At 39.9% G+C, this 19,841-nt stretch overlaps 1 protein-coding gene across 3 annotated transcripts in view; it reads right to left on the reverse strand.

Annotated features, from left to right (window-relative positions):
- The window catches only part of EBF2 (EBF transcription factor 2), a 206,135-nt gene that overhangs the window by 36,641 nt on the left and 149,653 nt on the right, over positions 1 to 19,841 (reverse strand). For all 3 annotated transcript variants that reach the window (XM_042476112.1, XM_042476113.1, XM_042476114.1), the window contains exon 7: positions 15,241 to 15,322. In XM_042476112.1, coding sequence (XP_042332046.1) covers positions 15,241 to 15,322 — 82 coding nt within the window. The remainder of the gene's footprint in view (positions 1 to 15,240; positions 15,323 to 19,841) is intronic.

Raw genomic sequence — 19,841 nt, forward strand, 5'->3', positions numbered from 1 at the left:
TATGGGGTTTCTTCCCTCATTGGAGGGAAAGATCTTTCAGTCTTGCATTAATTCCACTTAGCATCGAATCCTAAGGACTGTAACAAGCCTTGTGTCTTGGGAGCATAATATACCAATGATTTGCAGAAGGTTTCACCTTTCTTTTATTTTTAATCAAAGAATGTCACAGGTTCTTCCACATCTTCTATGAGGGACAGTTGTAAATGTATGAAAGGGTGGGTGGAACCATGTTTACAATCTCCATGCATTGATAAGCTCTTTATACATAGATCTCATGCAGGAACGACAGCAAAATTCATTTGGTTTGCAATTTAGTACATTTTACACTTTGACACCAACACGGACTTAACCTTCAAAATTCAAGCATCTCAGACTTTTGTAAATGTTGTCTTCAATTTTTTTTTTAAAGTAGTATGTTGGGGAAAGTATATACACAGATTGGCATATTCATAAAAGCTGCATTCAGAATGTATTGCATTGGGAAGATTACTTGCAAAATTGCAAAGTTGTTTACAAAAATGCCAGTATTAGGAAAAATGCATACATATCTTCATGTGAACATTTTCTAGAATAAAGAATCTCTCATCTGCAACAAATTTAATTAAAAATAAAGAAACCTCTCAGTATTTTGGATAGACCAAAGCTAGCAGATTTGTTCATTCCTAATTCCAAGTGCATACAAGGTGTAGGAAGTTTGAAAGTGGACAAGCTTGGCAACACCAACAGTACCTAGGAATGAGTATCACCATTATGGTTTTGCCCCCAATTAAGTCCCAATTAGTCATGTGAATGCTCTTGCAGGATCCTCTATACTCACCTCTTTTAGGATGTCTAACAATAGAAGTCTCCAGAGCAGCTTAGTTAAGGAAATCTTCATGGCTCCTTTAACTGCCGCACTCGCCCTGCCCAAATTTGACCAAGTTGATAAGAAATTTGTACGGTTATGGCAACTTCGGCATAACCTAGAGTTCCCTTGTGAATGAAGCATCCTTGCTTTTGTTTGTAAGTGGACATATTTTCTGTCCATATTGATTGGCCAGGCCGCCTGAGTTCAGCGCTAAAGGGAATTTGTAAGCATGTTCGGCCTACTTAGGTGTTATGAAAAGCAATAAAAACTCAGCATATAAGCAGATCTCCCTGATGCAGGTGTTTCTTCTATAAGTGTGGATGTCTGAGGTAGTGGAGCTATGCAGTGATGTAACAGTAGGAATGGCTCCTTAATAAGGAGAAGCCAATTCATGAACCACTAAGTGAACCTTGTCTCTTTTCTTGTGCATTGTGTTTTGCTGCTTTTCATTATGCTCAAATAGTATTGTGGGCTCTATGTATGAAGAGACAGCAGATATGACTGCTCTCTCTTCCATCAGTTAATGCATGGATTTTTAGAAGGTCTGAAAGAATCATGTCTGGCATTTAGTATGGGACTTACATCTTCATAACTAGACTGACATGGCAGGAAATAGAATCAAGTTGATTCTCACCATCTGTAGGGGCTGCTATCATGTTTCTACATACAAGCATCTGTTGCTCAGTGGTGGAATGACTAATGTATGACTGCCCAATGTGAAATAGGCACTAATGTGCATCAGGGAGCTCCCCAGACTTTGGTTAGGAAGTCCTGGAATACAACAGGAGCACCTGAAATGTATCAGAAGACCTCCTATGTGCATCAGAATTATCCTAATGGTGGAATGAAAATGGCTTTGCATGTGGTGTGGGTCAGCACATGCAAAGCCAATTTTCTTCCCCCTTCAGTCCAATGTGCACCAGAAGTGGTTGGTGTGCATTGGAGCACTCTTGACTTTCCAATTCTTTTCTGCAAGGTAGCTTAGAGACTTCATACATAAGATTGCTAAATTCATTCCATTCAGCAATCTGACTTCATGACCATCACTACATCTTGTTCAGTGAATGGCACAGTTTAAGCATGCAAACGAATACTTCCTGTTGTCTGTCTTCAGTCTCCCATCATTCAAGCTTCAGTGGATAGCCTTCAAAAGCTATTATTAGAGAAGGAGAAAAATTCTCTGCACAGTTCCTCCATGCTGTGCCTAATTTGATTAATCTAAATAAGTATTCCTATTATTCACCTTTTTCTTTCTCTAAACTGGAACTGTTACTCTGTCCCAAGGGGGATAACCTTAGATATAGGGGAGTGACTCCAGTCTCCTGATCATTATGGATGATGCCCTTTCATACATTATTTCCAATGCCACCATATTTGTTTTTGAGATCAGCATGCCATGGATTCCATAGCATTGAGCCATGATAGTTAATGTGGCATCAAACTGCATTATTTCCACAACGCAGATGCAGACTACGTCATGGTGTTTGGTTGTTGTGATTGTTTCTCCTTCTCCTCTCCCCTTCTCTTTTTCTTGTTTAAAAACAACAACAACACTTGTCCAATGCCTTATGTTTTTAGAAACGGGCTTGAAATAAAGAGAAATAAAATGTTCCCTTTAGCTATGTGGATGTATGGGTTGCTTTTCTCTGGATGACTTTCATGGATCATGAGGGTAACATGACCCTCGACAGAAAATAAGCTTCTCAATGAAGTTCTGGACCAAAATACATCATCAGGATTTTTAAAAGCAAATGAGTACAGGATATATGCTTGAAATGATTGCCCAGAAATAACGATTTCTGGTTTTTACAGTTGATAAACTGTTTTAGGCCCAAGGCAGGGAATACAAAATACTAACTGAAAGAATGCTCCTTCTTCTCCAAACCAACTTAATTCATTCCAACAGGCGTTTGTCATGCTGTACCGGGGTGCATTCCTGCCACAGAATGTGTGGCTTTCATGTGCCAATAGATTTCATCTTTGTGCATTTGGGTGGAGCTCTGCTCCGAAGTGAACATTTCCCCCTTGACATAAGAGAGCTCCGTGACACAAGAGAGCCTGGTCAGATGCACTTCATTATTTTTCCCTTCAACAATGGAAATAAATTTTAATCTCTCGCTGGCCAGCGCGAACCACGCTATGACGGCTAGGGAATAACGCTGAATTATTCCAGTGTCTGAAATATTTACGAGAAGATTTTTTAAATTGTAACCAAATGTAAATCAAAAAAGTATATTATGGTGCATGCATGCTACACACACGAACTCGCGCACATCCAACCTCACACAAGCTGAGACTATATTATACACCTCCACTGGGATAAGGGCATATAAACATTCAACCACATCGCGTTCCAGTACATTTTTACAGCCAGATTTTGAATTAATATATACAGAGAGAAGGGGGGGAGAGGTTCTTTTGTACAAATCAGAAAAAGAAGAAAAGATGGGGTACCAAAAATAGTGGGGCCTCTCTTATGTTAATATGATGTTTGTGGGTATGTTTGTTTTCTCATGGTTCTGCTTCACAAGGAACAAGGAACATGTTGGTAATGAATCTAATAAACTCGATCTCTACAACAAACATGCATGTAGTAAAGGAAAGTCAAAGCTTCCCACTGCTCTATGTTACCCCCTCAAGCATTTTTTGCTTCAAATATTTCCATCAGCTGCCTGTCTCCTCTCCAAAACTTGAGGGACAAACTATGAACAGCACAGGATATCCATCAAGTGGACCTTCTATGGCCCTTGCCCCATGTATTAGCATCACTGTCTGGGTCTGGGGAACTCAATTCAGATTGGGATGGCAACACTGAAGGAAAGTGTTTCCTCACCTTGTGAAAATGGATATCTATTCAGTGTATGCAAGTGTGTGTGTATCTGTGAGTATATATCGAAAAGTGTTCTTATGTGTAAAACATAGTATTTCTGAATGTCTATGTCCAGTGTAGGCAATTGTGGGCAGCTAGGGAGCTTCATTGCCCCTCTAGGAGATTTGGGAGGACACTCTCCCTCAACCACATGCCCATTGCAAAACAATGTCTGGCACTTTAGTTTTTTGTGGGTTCTTCAGGCTCTGTGGCCATGTCCTAGGAGAGTTTGTTCCTGATGTTTCTCCAGCATCTGTGGCTGGCATCTTCAGAGAATGTCTGGCGCTGCTTCGAGAACATGGGCATGGACTCTGACTCAGAACCTGCTGCTGAACCAAAGCAGGAGGAAGTCCCAGAGCCTTCTAAAAATGTCTCAGACACAGACCAGAGTGTAGTTCCAGGTATGGCAGAGAGTCCTGCCCATTTGGATACAGAAGGCCACTTACCCTGACCTACCTTCACCAAATGGAGACAACAAACTTTGGTTGGTTGCCCACACTGTGTTTGGGATAAATAACAACAATATCAACAATATGTTTTTGGTCCCAAATGTCCCTCAAAACCCCCTAGGGATTGGGGGGGGGTTTGCCCTTTTATTAATCTCTCCTGGGCCACTTTCAAAACAAGAAGTAACTAGAAGTCATTTCCATTTTACCTCCGGTTTTTTAAGAAAGGTATTTTCTGGCCCCCAAATAGGGGGGAATATGGTGGATATGCTCCCCAGGCGCTGCATAAAGCGCATGGTCTACACTTGACCCATCCCTGCTCTATGCTGTTGGTAACAATGTATATAGATGTGTTTTGTATATGAAATATGTGTAGAAATTGACGTGTGTGAACAAAACAGTGTGTATGTGGTAGGAGTGTGTGATTTTTACCTTTGAGAAATCAAAAGTATGGAACCGTGGATTTGCATTCAGATGTAGTGGATGGAAACATTTCTCAGTTTCAGTTACACCCACAAGTGGATTTTTGTAATTGTAGTTTCTCTTTATCTCAGTTGTGAAGGAATTCACACATTTCTGCAAAGGCTTATTACAACTGAGCTGAAGTGATATTTTTCACCCTTGCGTCGGTATAGCTATTTCTATTTAGGGCTGTAAATCCTTGACTATTTGGTCCTCACATACATGAACGAATTATTAACATTGTTTTCTCCCCACAGTGGCAGAAAATGAATATTTTGCACAGGACTCTCCTCCTAATGAAACACCCAAAATGTTGCAATGAATTATCTTGCACAGGAATGCAAGGTTTTTCTGTGTTAAAACAAATTTGTCTACAGAATAATCCATCAGAACCAAAGTGGGCAAAAATCTTGCTGCTGTGTTATTCTTCCCAATGGGGTTTCCCAACAGTCAGGAAGCCCATTTGTTGATCAGGAAACGAATAGTAGAGGATATTCTTTCTATTCCTCTTCCCAGCATCTTGTACCTGCCTGCCATATAGCTTTTAAAGATGAGGAAACTCTCAGGAACGAAAGCATGGCAAGCACAATAATGAATACGCAGGGATCCAAATACGAACTTTTAATATTTAAGCATTCAAAATCCTGGATCTGGACAAATAAAATAACAGATTTAAAAAATCTTATTGATTGGAAAGGCACTCACCCTTGACATACCTGTTTACTTTGACCTTAGGAGAATAGGAGTAGAAATATATAGAAGTATGCATATGTTTATATATTTGTATTTATTTGCATCTATTTTTCCTTTCCTTTTCTTTTCTTTCTTTTTCTTTTCTTTCTTTCTATTTGCTTTATAGCAAGTTCTGTTATGAATGTACAACTAGGACAAATGTGATTGTTGGATTGTAAATTTAAATTGTTGAATGAATAATAAAATTCTTTTTAATATTTAAAAAAAGAACTATGTGGCAACAATTGTCTCATGAATTGCAATTCGACTCATATTCTCATGCCAAACTGACTTTTTGGGGAATCTAGATTTGAACATTGGTAAAGATCCATTTTTTGTTTTTCTGCTTTTTGGGAAGATGTGGACTGATAATGAGATTGAATCAGATACTTGGTGCTGATGATGAGTTTTTCAATTTTCAAATGCTGTTTAAAGTAAATTGTAGATGATCCAGGTTAGGCCAGGAGCACTCTACATTGAACATTTTATTGTTGGTCCTACTTATAACAGTGATAACTAAGAATGGAATATCCAAATACACTATCAGCATACCTCCTATTTAAGGTAGTCTGCCACTGGTCCCTGGATGCTAAAGGCTAACAGGAGAACATGGTTTCAGTATTCCCAGCCTAAAAGTATCAATAGTATCTGGCTAGGAAACACGGGACAGTCTACCAGGTGCACCTTTGGCTTGAGCCACCTAAGCATTTCCATTTTCTTTGGCCTTGGCTCTTGGTTTTCCTTTACTACGAATCCTTTGTCTACTAATGCTCCATAGTACAATGAAAGGCCACTTTGCATTATGTATCTCACATGCCTACTTAATCCAGACATAGTTCCATGCAATCTCTTGCCGAATACAGACCACCGCCAAGCATGTTTTATACCAAGGAGTTAAAAGTCCATTTTTTACAAAGAGGAAGCGGACATTCCATCATAGTCTCCGACTCCCAGGCCCTCCCATTTCACCAGCCAACGGCTTTCCCCCAGTGAGTATTTCCTGGGTCACGGAGGGTGACCCTTTCCATCTGGAATCAATCAGTCAACTCCTGACAACTTCCTGAAACACCTCACTCTATTTCCTGTCCTCTCCCCCTCCTCCTTTTCCCCCTGGTTCACTTCGCTCTCCAAAACTGCAGGCCACAGCAGCTTAATGTTAGAGGGTCAGGCACAGTTAGACTCCAAAACACTACACAAGGAAACCTTTGACCTTCAGAAATCTTTACATCTTAGCTAAACAAATCAAGGTCAATATTTCTTACCATTACCTTGTTAACCATTTAGATGCTTCCCCCCTCCCCTTCTTTTGCCAGTGCCCTTTGGATGGCATATCCGTCAATACTACTTGTTCATCCCAGAATCATAAGACATGACATGCTTTTGTTTTCTTTAAGGGTATTTGAGGCCGCTGAAAGACATCGGATTGACATCCCTGGATAGCTGAGCGTCAATATAACTGCTGCACGACGACAGATAAGCAAAGATCTCATAAGGACATAAGAAGAGCCCTCCTGGATCAGACCAAAGGCCCTTCTAGACCATCATTCAATTCTTATAGTACCCAAAGAAATGCATATGGGACACTTACAAGTGCTGGTCAATGATTGGATAAAATATATGTATGTATGTGCACCTACAAGCAGGACATGAGCAAAACAGCATTTTCATCCCTCAGCAAGTGATATAGACAGATATATTGCTTGTCATGCAGGAGAAATAATAATAATAATAATAATAATAATAATAATAATAATAATACCCTGGCTTTCCCCCTCAAAATTGTAACTTCTATAGACAGTAGCCATTGACAGTCTTTACTGAATTTGTTTGAGACTAAGGACATTATCACATGAGCCTTGCTCTTTCCACAATCACCTTAGTAAGAAGAAATGTATACATACGGGTTTGGGAACATTCATTATGGCACATCCTCTTCAATTGCACAACTAGGGCTGTTTCTGACATCAATGGTCCTCATATTCTCTTTCGTGCTTCTCTTTAACCCTGCTGTCCTGCCCTATGTCAGCATGCCTTTGGGGTTGTTTGTGGGCATATTTGTAACACGATTTAGCAATTATGGCAATGGGATTTAGTAAAAAAGAGAAAAGAGAAAAGAAAGTGAGGGGAAAATGTCTGCTTGGGGACAATGAGCGGGAGGGGATAGGATGCCAGGAGGCTGAACTACAACTGGTGGAACTTGTCATACTTGACAACTAATTGGACAGCAGTGTGACTGGGAGCTTACTGACAGGTTTTCCCCGTCAATGAAAAGGGACACTCCTTCAGTGCCTCAAACACAAAGCAGTGACAAGATGGAGACAATGTCATGAAATAAGTGGTGACACTTTGGCTGAAGTGCAGTGGGAGGTGCTCTCCTGATAAGTCCGTTTATGCTTCAGAGATCTATCAGACTCTGAATTCATTTAACTTAGGAAAATAGGAAGATTTCTTATATCAGGTCAGATTATTTGTCCATCTAATGCATTATTCTCTACTACTATGATTTACAGCGGCCACCAGTCATTTTGTATTGTAGTGGTGGTTGCCATTTTCCCTTATAAGTTCTTGAAATGATGCTAGATATAAAATGGCCACAAGACTGCCAGAAGAGTTGCTCTATTTGTCACCTACGATGGCCAAGGGAGAAGGGGAACACAACATACTTTAAAAAAGTTAAAAAATGAGATATTTTGTGCTCCATGAAATAATATTGGAGAAATATTATCCTCCCTTTCTAAAAATTAGGTGAAATAGTAGTCCATCCAAGCTTCTCTGATCACAAATGGGAGGGACGAATTTCAAGACGCTACGGTTCCAAGAGAGGAGAAAATCATTTCTGGCTCTGGACATCTGGAAACAATATGAAATTCCTGATGTACTTTCCCTTAAACTGTTCAGTTACACTAACATATTAGTCTAGTTTTGCCAAAGCTATGATGATGTGAAATGTTCGTATTTATTATTGTTATTTTCAACATGGGTGGAAGAAAAACAACTCACAGCACCCCTCCATTCTGTTCAGGCAAGTTTCCCAGAGATATTAATAGGGGTCCCTGTTATGAGAGGGAAGTGATAAAATGGACAATAAATTGTCCTTGTGAGTGTGCACAGATTAGTTAATAGGGATTAGCTCATCTTTAAACACTTTCTAATCTCTGTAAGGTTTATACAATGATGGAGGTTAAATAATGGTCACACAAGTACTTAATATGAAAATCTGCCCAGACAGAATTCTAATGCATCCCAGATCTATGAAGGAAGGCAGTTAATTGTCCTGATCATGATGGGCTCAGCTTCACATCGTCCTTATATTTGCTGTTTCCCATTGGTTTGCTGAACCCTTCTGAGCTCAATCCTCTCCAGAGGAGGAAGCAAAATGATCTGACGTGCCTACATTTTGTCTTGTCGCTGTGTGTTCACTTGGAGAAGGTGGATGAAAAGATACTGAGGACAAGCAAGAGGAATGGCAAGGACAAGGATGTGAGATTACCAGTGATCCCCTTGCTGGGGCATAAGCCTCAGTAGATCCCCAGCAATGCCAAACCTGTACTGTGCCATGCTTGGAAATAAGCCATGTTTCTTTGGAACAAAGGATGGCCAAACTAGGTAGAGGATTATTGTGGTTGTAATCCAAAACAGTAACATCCACACTCCACATTTGGCTCTTCCCTTCTATGAACTAAAATAAATGCAACTAGCATTCTTCCTGCCTATGGCTATTATTATTTGCCCATGTAGACAATAGACTAATAAATAGACTTTAGGCATGCTCTACACTTAAGTTGGCAGAGCACTAAAATGGATTGTACCACTACAGCATCCAAGCACTAGCATGCCATTTTCTTTTGCTAACACACAAAATTGTCATCTTGTGCTAAGACATGAAACTGGTTTGGTTTGCTCAAATCTGAACTTTCTGCCATAGTGGAGCTCAGTTATTTGAGTCTGCATTTGTCCTAAGCGGGTTTTCATTAAAGCGTATTGCCCCTCCTGGCTCACCATACCAGAAAATGCCTAAGTCAGTGCTCAGGAACAGTGCTTTCAGTTTTTGAGGTTGAGTCTCCCTTATTTGAAATTCAAGAAGTTGAAATACTCCAAAAACCAAGAGTTATTTTCAGGGGCAGCCAAGATTATTATTATTATTATTATTATTATTATTATTATTATTATTATTATTAACCTTTATGTATAAAGCGCTGTAAATTTACACAGCGCTCTACATACAATCTTTTAGTTAGACAGTTCCCTGCCCTCAGGCTTACAATCTAAAAAATAGTGACACTTTTGCTTTCTGATGCTTCAATATACACAAACTCTGCTTCACACACAAACTTATTATAACATATGTTGTATAAAACTACCCTCAGGCTATGTGAATAAGATGTATATAAACATAAATGAAATTTACATTTAGACTTGGGCCCCAACTCCAAGATATCTCATTATATACAAACATGCAAATACAGGTATTCCAAATTAATCAGAAATACAAAACATATCTGGTCCCAAACATTTTGGATAAGTAAGACTCAACCTGTATGTTCTTTGTAAACCTTTTGTTACTAAAGTAGTCAGTTAGTCAATCTCTGTTTGGCTTTTTCTTCATGACACTAAATTCCATAAAGAAAGGGTCACTTTTCTGATGCCTACAGAGTGTTTACTAGTGGATTAGAGAAAAGGAGAGGAAAAACAAAAGTCCTGTGTAGAATAGGATTAAGCTACTACTTCAAGCCTTGTGGAAGTTGCTAGGTCAAATGGGCAATGCAGGTATCCAAGGGCATATTGAAGAATTTAACCCTATGTGACCAAGCAAATAAAAGAGCCGCACAGCCAGGTTAGAACATTGTTTGGCAATAAATGGTATTGCAAATACAAGACAAGAAGTATGCTGTAGGGCAGACATCTTTGACTTAACCTTATGGTTCTAGTTCAGTTTGCTAAAACTCCTTAGATGGATATTTTGACTGCCTTACAAGAGCGTTTCTCATCAAAAATCACCTTTAAAAGCATACAAAGCATTAGAGTAATGTAAGCAGAACCCAAGATGGGATGTTTCACTGTATACATCTGATACATTGCAGTTTTTATAAACTGTGTCACAATTTCCCCCCCAAACTAGCCATTAGATGCTCCTGGTCAGCATTCCATGTTTTATACTCTTGAACTACTAGAATTATGTTTACTCCACCACCACAGTACTACTTTTCTGTGGTGGTGAGATTCTTTCCCCAAGGCAACAAGAGACTTACCAATCTGCAAATATACATCTATAACAAATCAAGTGGTCTTGAGTATATTAAATACATTGCAATATTTATTCCAAATCATTTCATTGGAGGTAATAGTGTGGTATTATGATTACAGGCTGCATGGTTGCGATATCTGACTGTGGAAACCAAATACAGTGGAATAAATGTCTAATTCAACAATCTTTCTCTGCTGAGTTTCCTTCAGAATATGCCTAAGTGGTTTAGAGGATCAGGACTAGATTAATTTAACAACTTGCAGGAAATGTTCTTTTGCCCCGTCCTCCTTCCAAAATTAAAACCATGAAGTAGGGGAAGAAATTATTTGGGACATCTGCACCATGTTCTCATAAACCAAAGACTGCAATGTGTGCTGGTTTGTATAGAGAGCTCTTCACTATGAAGACTTGCCCAAATGTGTTCACTATGAAGACTTGCAAGCATTCTGCATGCATCGAAGTCATATCTATTTAAATATCCTGGAACTTCAGAATGGCTCTGTGCTTGTGGGTTACAATATTGCAAGACATCACTGGATTTGGGACACTAGTTATCCCAATATGTATTGATCTGCAATTGTTAACGGTGGTAAATGAGAATCCCTAAATGCATGAAGTTAACATGGCCCATTCAAATTCATCTGATAAGAAGGATCATTTTCAGAATATACATCTATAAGATAATAGGGGGAGCTCCAGTGGTGCAGTGGTTAAATATTTGTACTGCAACCATAAGGTTGTGAGTTCGATCCCAGGGTCTCCAAAGTCCGCTCAGCCTTGCATCCTTCTGTAAGTCGCTAACATGAGTACCCAACTTGTTGGAGGCATTGTAAACCTCTTAGGGAGTGTTTAATTCACTAATAAGCAGCATAGAAATGCACTTGCTATTACTATATACCACCTCTTTCATTAACGTGGATCCCTGAAGTATCAAAATCCTTGGAGGAGCACATTTGACCCTGTGAAATCCAATAATGTGACTCCTTACTTAGGAAAATAAGAAACTAATTGAATAGAAAATAGAAATAGAAAACCCATATACTGTAATAACATAGAATAAACATATAACCGAAAAACTAGGAGCCATGCTTGCCCCCAACCACTGAAGAACGAAGGTAAGATATCATGTCTCAAAGGAGGAAGTTCAAGTGTAAAAAGGGTAAAGTGACATCAGTAACCCTAAAAATATCAGTTTAGGATTAGAAGGAAGGTCAGCATAGGTTAGAGCAGATACACAACAGTCTAGGAAACTTGAGGAGCTCTGCCTGACTATTTGTCTCTCTTTTCTCTTGCCCCATCACCCTCACCCCCAGAATGGAGATTTGAGATATCACTGGACTCAGAGTAGCCACATCTTAAAATGAAATGAAATCTTTCTTGCAATCAATCCAACTTGCAGCATGACAAACCAAGTGTTGGTCTGCTATAACTAGAGACACATTGGATCAATGCTTGACCCAGGAAAATGTCTGGGGTGGACACACTGCAGGCAAATAGAACTCAGTCCTACCAGGGGCATCACTAGGGGTGCAGGGGGTAGGGGCCAACCAGGTGACCCCTAAGCGGAGTGATACCACCACTCCCGAAATATCTGCTTTTTGGTAGAAAAGAGGGGTGGGTTGCCTTCATCTCTTTAAAATGCTGCAGAGATGGGGTGAGTGGGGTGAGCCTCAGTTGGAGGAGAAAGGAGAGGCCCCAGAGATATTTAAATAATTATTTTTTATATAAAATTGCTTTTTATTTTTTAAATAAATATTTTTCTTTAAAAACATCACATCTTACCAAATTTTCAGTTTAACCATATGAAACCATGTACATGTTAATCCATTTAGGCTGTGCATGTGATATTGTAATTTAAAAGTATAATTTTAATTTTGCTAGTTGTTTATATCAGAACTACTATCACTACATTCAGTGATATACAAGAATCACACTTTATGAGTAACGTTAGTAGAAAAAAAACATTATGAAGGATTCTGTATGGTGTAGTATGGGAGGAGGTCAATGGAGGGGGTGTCACCATGTGTTACCGCACTGGGTGATGCCAACCCTATTGATGCCACTGTGTTCTTCCCTGTTTTGGCACTTGGGGTCCCTACCAACTCTAGGCTTCTACGACAATTGATCTCTCTGCAGTTTGGTCAATGGGACAGCTTCCTCTACTTCATCTGAAGTCACCAAGCTAGGTTAGGGGTGCATAGACTTCTTCTCTGAACATCATCTTGTCGTATCTAACAGTACTGCTGGCTCCCCAATTCTTGTTTAAGATCAGTGCAATACAGTCAGGGTGAGCTGCCCTTGAAAGGCAACCCAGAAATGTTTGTTCCTCAAGTTGCATCATCAAAACACTTATGAGAGGCTTGGCAGGATAGACAATATTACACTGGCTCCAAATGTAGCTTCAGCTACTAGGTGCAATGATGATGTATTTTCCCTTCTCTGCAGAATGAAAACAAACTTCTTAAGTGTTTTTTTAAAGTTGTTTCCAAAGGAACAAACAGCCCCCCTACCCCTAGCAATGTTTATCCACCTGTCACCAGACTTTGTGCATTTCCGGTTGCATAGTTGTCTTGCACAGTGAGCAAGCTTCAGTAGCTAAGCTAGGCAGAGGTGCGGCTGGGGAGAGCTAGGCTGGAGGCATTATAGGGGTAGGAGGGAAAGAGCTGCAAGAGTGTGATGCCTGTGTACAGCCTTAAACAATTACAGTAGGGAAAAGAGAGAGGAGAAATTTAGTGTCTGTGCCTCCTCCCCACACATCCTCCTCTTTCCCTTTGCCCCCCTCCCCATGTTTTCAACTTGACACACTTCACCTCCTTCTGTGTTTTTATTAGCTGGTATTCTCAATACATCAGCGACAGCTATGATGAAACCAGTGGCAGATTTTCCTGCAAAGCAGCTGGGTCATTGTCCCATGGGCCTTGTTGCCTTTACCATGCAAGAGATCTTAAAGTGACCATGCCTGGATCAGCTGCCGTTTTGAAACAGCATGAACAAGAGGATTTGGAAGTGTAAAATGTAATGTGGAAGGCATGCGGCAGGAGCTGGTGTATGTATGCATGCAGCCTGTGCTGCTTTGAAAATATTGGAGCTATCTAAATATGACAGTCCTTGTCCCCACTTCATGCAGCACAGAGCTTGGAAGCAATTCATTATAAGTAAGAAGTTACTTATGAGTTATTTGTAATTTATTCACTCCCCAGTAACAAAGGCATAACTATATTGCACAGTGTATGTACATTTATTTATTTATTTATTTATGTTGCCTTCCTCCTTGAGTGGGACCCAAGTGTGTGTGTGTGTGTGTGTGTGTGTGTCTCCATGTGTACCTTCAAGTTGCCCGTCGAATTATGGTGACCCCATGAATTTTGCATAGGGTTCACTTAGGCAAGGAATACTCAGAAGTGGTTTGCCAGTTCCTTCTTCTGAAATATAGACTACAGCACCTGGTACAGCCAGCCCCTTCATATCCATGGATTCCTTATCCACGGATTCAACCATCCATGGCTTTAAAATATTTCAAAATACATATAAATTCCAAAATGCAAACCTTGACTTTGCCATGTATTTTACTACACCACTGTATTTAAATCCATGGATTTTGGTATCCATGGGGGGTTCTGGAACCAAACTCCGTGGATACTAAGGGTCCACTGTATTGTTGATGATCTCCCATCCAAGCCCTGGTGGCACAGTGGTCAAATGCCTGTACTGCAGCCACTCACTCACAAGCCATAAGGTTGCGAGTTCGAGATCAGTGAAGGGCTCAAGATTGACTCAAGCTTGCATCCTTCTGAGGAGGTCACTAAAATGAGTATCCAGATTGTTGGGGAAAATTAGCTTACACCTTGTAAACTGCTTAGGACTACCACTTGGTTCAAATGTGCGGTGTCTTGTGCAACTGGATTTTAAAAAGACGTGCTCATGTCTCTTCACCAAATACACTAAGGCTTCCATATCCTTAGGATTTTTATTCATGGAGTCAGCCATCCATAGCTTGAAAATATATATATTTAAAAATATATAAATTCCAAAAGCATATCTTGATTTTGCCATTTTATAAAAGGGACACCATTTTCTTATGCCATTTTTCTATTTAATGGGTCATGAGCATCCATGGATTTTGGTATCCATGGAGGTGGGCCTGGAACCAAACCCTAGCAGATATCAAGGGTATCGGATACCATGGTAAAATGATTGTTCTACTTACTTATGATAAATCAGAAGTAATGTGTTACTTTCTGGAAGTTGTAACTATGACAGCAATTCATCAGGGGTGTCTTGGACAGAGCATCGGAGACAATAACTCTAAGTAATTGTTTTGAGAAAGTAACTTTCCCAGCAAGTCTCTGGGGCAGCTGTACAGGCAAGTGTCTTGTTTCTGAGTGTCAAATCAAATATACATTGCTGGTTGGTGCTGTACATTACTTCCCCTCTTGGGGATCCCAAAAGGGAAATGATGAGGAAGCAAGGATTAAATACGACAAATGCAGGAAAAAAACCTTTAAACCATATATGATGGGCTTTATCATTTACTGTCATCTCATTTATTGCTTGCAGTGTTGGTGATGAGTGACAAAGAAAGCAAATGCTGAAGAAAGACAAAAGAGGCTCATGTAATAGTAAATCCCATCCCGCTTACCTGGAATCGCCGCATATCTCGAGGGTTCCCAGCTGTTTTCAGACAATTCTGATTGCACTTGAGGAAAAACTTTAAGAAGAATCTGTAGGGTAAAAAAAGAGAGAGAATCTGTATGATATTCCTCACTTTAAAAACAAAACCAGCCCCTGCTATTTACCTGCTTTGCACTTATATGGCAATGCCTGTGGCACAATCCATCGGGGGATATCAACAGACGATTTTTAAGAAAGGATGCTGTCAATTAAAATCAATTAAAATGACACTTCTGGCTGCACCTACTCATCCTGTAAAGTTATTAGAAACCAGAAATCCTCCAGGTCTTTTAGCCCAAAGTGTAAGGATGAAAAATTCAATCTAATTTCTTTTTAAAAAATACACATAGATGAGAGGCATACATAGTTTTCCCCCATAAAGTAAATAGAATCACTTGTAGACTCATAATGAACACAAGTCTTCTGAATATCTCTTTCCCTGAGTCGAAGGGAGCATTCAATAGCAATAGCAAGTTCATTTCTATATCGCTTATCAGTACAGTTAAGCACTCCTTAAGCGGTTTACAATGTGTAAGCTAATTGCCCCCAACAAGCTGGGTACTCATTTTAGTGACAGCAGAAGGATGCAAGGCTGAGTCAACCCTGAGCCCCAGGCTGGGATTGAACTCACAACCTTGTGATTTGTGAGCGAGTGGCTGCAATACAGGCATTTAACCACTGCACCACCTTTCACACATTACATGGAAGGGAAACTGAAGTCTGATACAGACAGGCCAAAATAAAGCTGCTTCGAGTCACTCTGGAGGTATGCTGTTTAAATGATACATGCGTCCTAAGAGTCCAGAAGCCTCACCGAAGCCATGCTCCAGTCCTAAGAGTCTGGAAGCTGCACCAAAGCTGCACTCCAGTCCTAAGGACTGGAGTGCAGCTTTGGTGCATCTTCCAGACTCTTAGGATGCACGCATCATTGAAACACCATACCACCAAAGTGACCTGAAGCAGCTTTATTCTGGCCTGTTTGCATAGGGCCTGAGTTTCTCACTGAAGACACAAACTCAAGTCTACAATCTTAAGTCAATCTCTATATCCGCAGTTCTCAACCTGTGGGTTGCAACCCCTTTGGGGCTCAAATGACCCTTTCACAGGGGTCCCCTAAGACCATCAGAAAACACATATTTCCAATGGTCTTAGAAACTGATTTTATTGTTGGGGGTCACCACAACATGAGGAACTGTATTAAAGGGTTGCGGCATTAGAAAGGTTGAGAACCCCTGCTCTAGATGTTCCACTTGAAACCATCTGGAAAAGACCTCCTGCTAAAAGTTTGGAAAACCACTGTTGATCACCAACTTCCTTTTAATAATGCAAGACAATTTTAAGTTTACATTTAGTAGTTGGTCCAGACATGAAGAGAACAGACATAAGATGGGGGGGGGAATCATAATGAGGTTCAACAAGGTACAGCAGATCAAATGTTGAGTCCCTGTGTGGAGGATATTGTCAATTCCTTACTCAGTTCATGAAGCCGTGGGCAAATCTTTGCAAATTATTTTGCAAGATTGATAGAAATGTAAACAGGTAAAAAAAAAATTGACCCTATAACACATGGACCAACATATCCATTGGTCAATGTTATTACTATACTTTAACCCTTATCAAAAAAGGAACCATCCCTTTATCTGAGTAGAGTGGTGAAAGGCAAGAGTTTTGTCCATCCCAGGAGAAGCTAAAATGGAGTGGGGGAAATTCATCCAAGAATACCCTTCAAAGTAACCAGAGACAAATAAATAGAAAACATTACATAGTACATTGAGGGGAATGGAATATAATCCCTACACATCATTATTATCATTTCCACTTATGAATTGGCAATATCATTAAATGTTTGAAGGGCTGCCATGTGGAAGATGGAGTATGCTTGTTTTCTGGTACTCCACAGGACAGGACCAATGGATTGAAACTACAAGGAAGGAGCAGAATTTGAAGAAGAGCTTCCTGGCAAGAACAGCAGTTTGACAGTGGAATAGACTACAACAGATAGCAGAGTTTCCCACTAGAGAGGGCTCCTCTGTCTTTAAAGGTTGTGTAGAAGAGGGAATTTCAGCAGGTGTAGTTTGCCAAGTCACAAGCATCACCTGCTGAAATCCCTTTTTCTACACAACCATTAAAGGCACCGGAGGCGGTTGGCCTGCATGAAAACCAGAGAGGTGTCTTGTACCTTTAATCGTTGTGTAGAAGAGGGAATTCTAGCAGGTGTGGCTTGTTGCATGACAAATACCACCTGCTCAAATTCCTTCTTTTACACAACCAATAAAGGCCCAGGACCAATCTCCAGGTTTCACACTGGCCATCCTGGATTGCACAGCTACCTGTCAAGGGTGTTTTATTGGTGGATTCTTAATGTTAGTTTAATGCCACCATCGAACTGTGATATTGTTAATTTTTATTAAAAAATGTGCCTTCATGCAGAAAGTTATGTTGCAGACCTGCATCGTCCACATTGGCTGCTGCCCAATAATCCAGATCTGGGAGATTTTTTATAATACCTATGTATTCTCTACACTATTTAATGAATATGAATCAGTTACAAATGCCTACTTCTAGGCTACACATTCGTAACTGCAATCATGCATTCCACCCTATATCTATAGGTTTACTATAGAGAAAGACCAGAGATTTAAAAAAGTAACTACTTTGGTCTATTACTCCTAGAACCTTTTAAAATTTTTTTAATGAATTTATATGAATTCATGAATTTTAAATATGTCTTAATTTTAATCTGTTTAATTGTATTTTAAGGGGTGGGTGGGAATGATGGGTTGGGTATGTATATATAATGTTGTATGCCACCACAATTGCGTTTCATAGAGGGACGGGATATAAATAAATATTATTATTATTATTATATTATTATTATTTATTAGATGTACCTGGGAGAGGCATACTCTCCCCAAACCCAGCTCTCTGAGTGGCACTGCCTGCCTACTATTAAAGTGCTATGAGAAAAGCTCAAACTTAGCACCGTATCTGGATATTCCTAGAGAGTCATAAATATGACCTCGAAATCTCAGATGCATTCATAAATATATCACGGCAACACTAATATATATATATATATATATATATATATATGAAAAGTGAAAGAGGAAAATAGTACTTCTACACATGGTTGGGTTCATGGAGATGCTTCCATATCGTGGGCTTGGGATGTAAGATATACAACCTCAAATGAGCCACTGAGAAATTATTCACATACTGAGCAGTGCTATGGAGGTTAGAGGAGGAACGGTATTGCACCTCGGTGTCCTGTTATGCTTGCCTACTTTGGATATTTTTGTGGCACCGCTATTTGGGTTTTAAATGAAGCGCACTTGCTATAGGTCAATGTCTTGAGCATATCCAATTCAAATAGCCCAAAACAACAAGGAGAAGGAGCGAGCGTCCATCCCTTTCTCTTTCTCTCTTTTTCAAACTAGCACTTTCTTTCCTCGTTGAAGATTATTTTCCGAGATGTATTGTTCTGGTGGAGGGTCGGTTTTCTTCCTCTTTTAAAAAACAATCGTGTTTGCTCTGATGTCCTAGTGGTACATTTAAATTGCAAAAGGGGAGGAGGAGGAGGAGAGCACAGATTTAACTGGGACACAGAAAATTCATGAAGGCTGGAGGACAAAATAAAATGCATTCATATGAGAGTTGAGTCGTTGCAGAGAAGGGGGGCGGGAGCCGAAAGTCAACTGGGAACACAATGAGCAATTTATTTATTTATTTCCCTTGCTGAGTGCTTGTCTTAAAAAAGAAAAAAAACACCCGCTTTTGCAGTAAGTTAAAGTCCCAGGTGAGCTAGGCCTAGTTCCCTTTCTGTTTCTATGACAACGAATTTTTACCGCAGTCCCAAAGTCCCTCCAGAACTCACACATTCATGCCTTGAATTAGAACTTTAAAGAAGAAAGATGTATATTTTTTTTACCAATGGTTTACCAACAAGAAAAACAAGCAATGCAAAAAAAATATGGGGAGGGGGGCACGCAACACCCTCCCAGACCTTCGGCAAACATGCCACAATGTTAGATGTCCAATGAAACCTTAGGGTTGTTGTTGTTTTTTCCAACTTCCAAAACTGCGGAGTCCTTTTACCCCCCGACAGACAAAGGAAATATGGAGACATTCACTTCATTTGCAAGAATCAGTAAATAAACAACAGACGCAACGGCGGGGGCATGGAGATGTCTCTTTCTGTTTCAAAATTGCATTAGTTGATGTAAAATGAAACACTTTTAATAATAGAGAACAGAATTTTTAGCATATTGATCCCCATCCCTTGTTCATGCATCTCAGTGAGAAGCAAAGTTTCCAGAATGGCTGGCCGTTATTTGAGGCAAGGCACTCCTTGCCATTGGAATATTGCTCCTTGCATTCAGAAAGAAGAAGAGAAGGAAGGATTTAACAGGGCGGATCCTTGTGTTTTCATTGTTGCTTACATTTATATCCAGACTTTCCGCCAACAAGTTTGGAGGGCTTCTGCCCTTCTCTAATCTTTCCTCCGAACAGATTTGCGAGGTATTTCAGGCTGAGAATGAGTGAGATCTAGCCTAAAGGGATTTATATCGC

The sequence above is a fragment of the Sceloporus undulatus genome, chromosome 6 (genome assembly GCF_019175285.1).
Source record: "Sceloporus undulatus isolate JIND9_A2432 ecotype Alabama chromosome 6, SceUnd_v1.1, whole genome shotgun sequence".
Classification (NCBI taxonomy): domain Eukaryota; kingdom Metazoa; phylum Chordata; class Lepidosauria; order Squamata; family Phrynosomatidae; genus Sceloporus; species Sceloporus undulatus.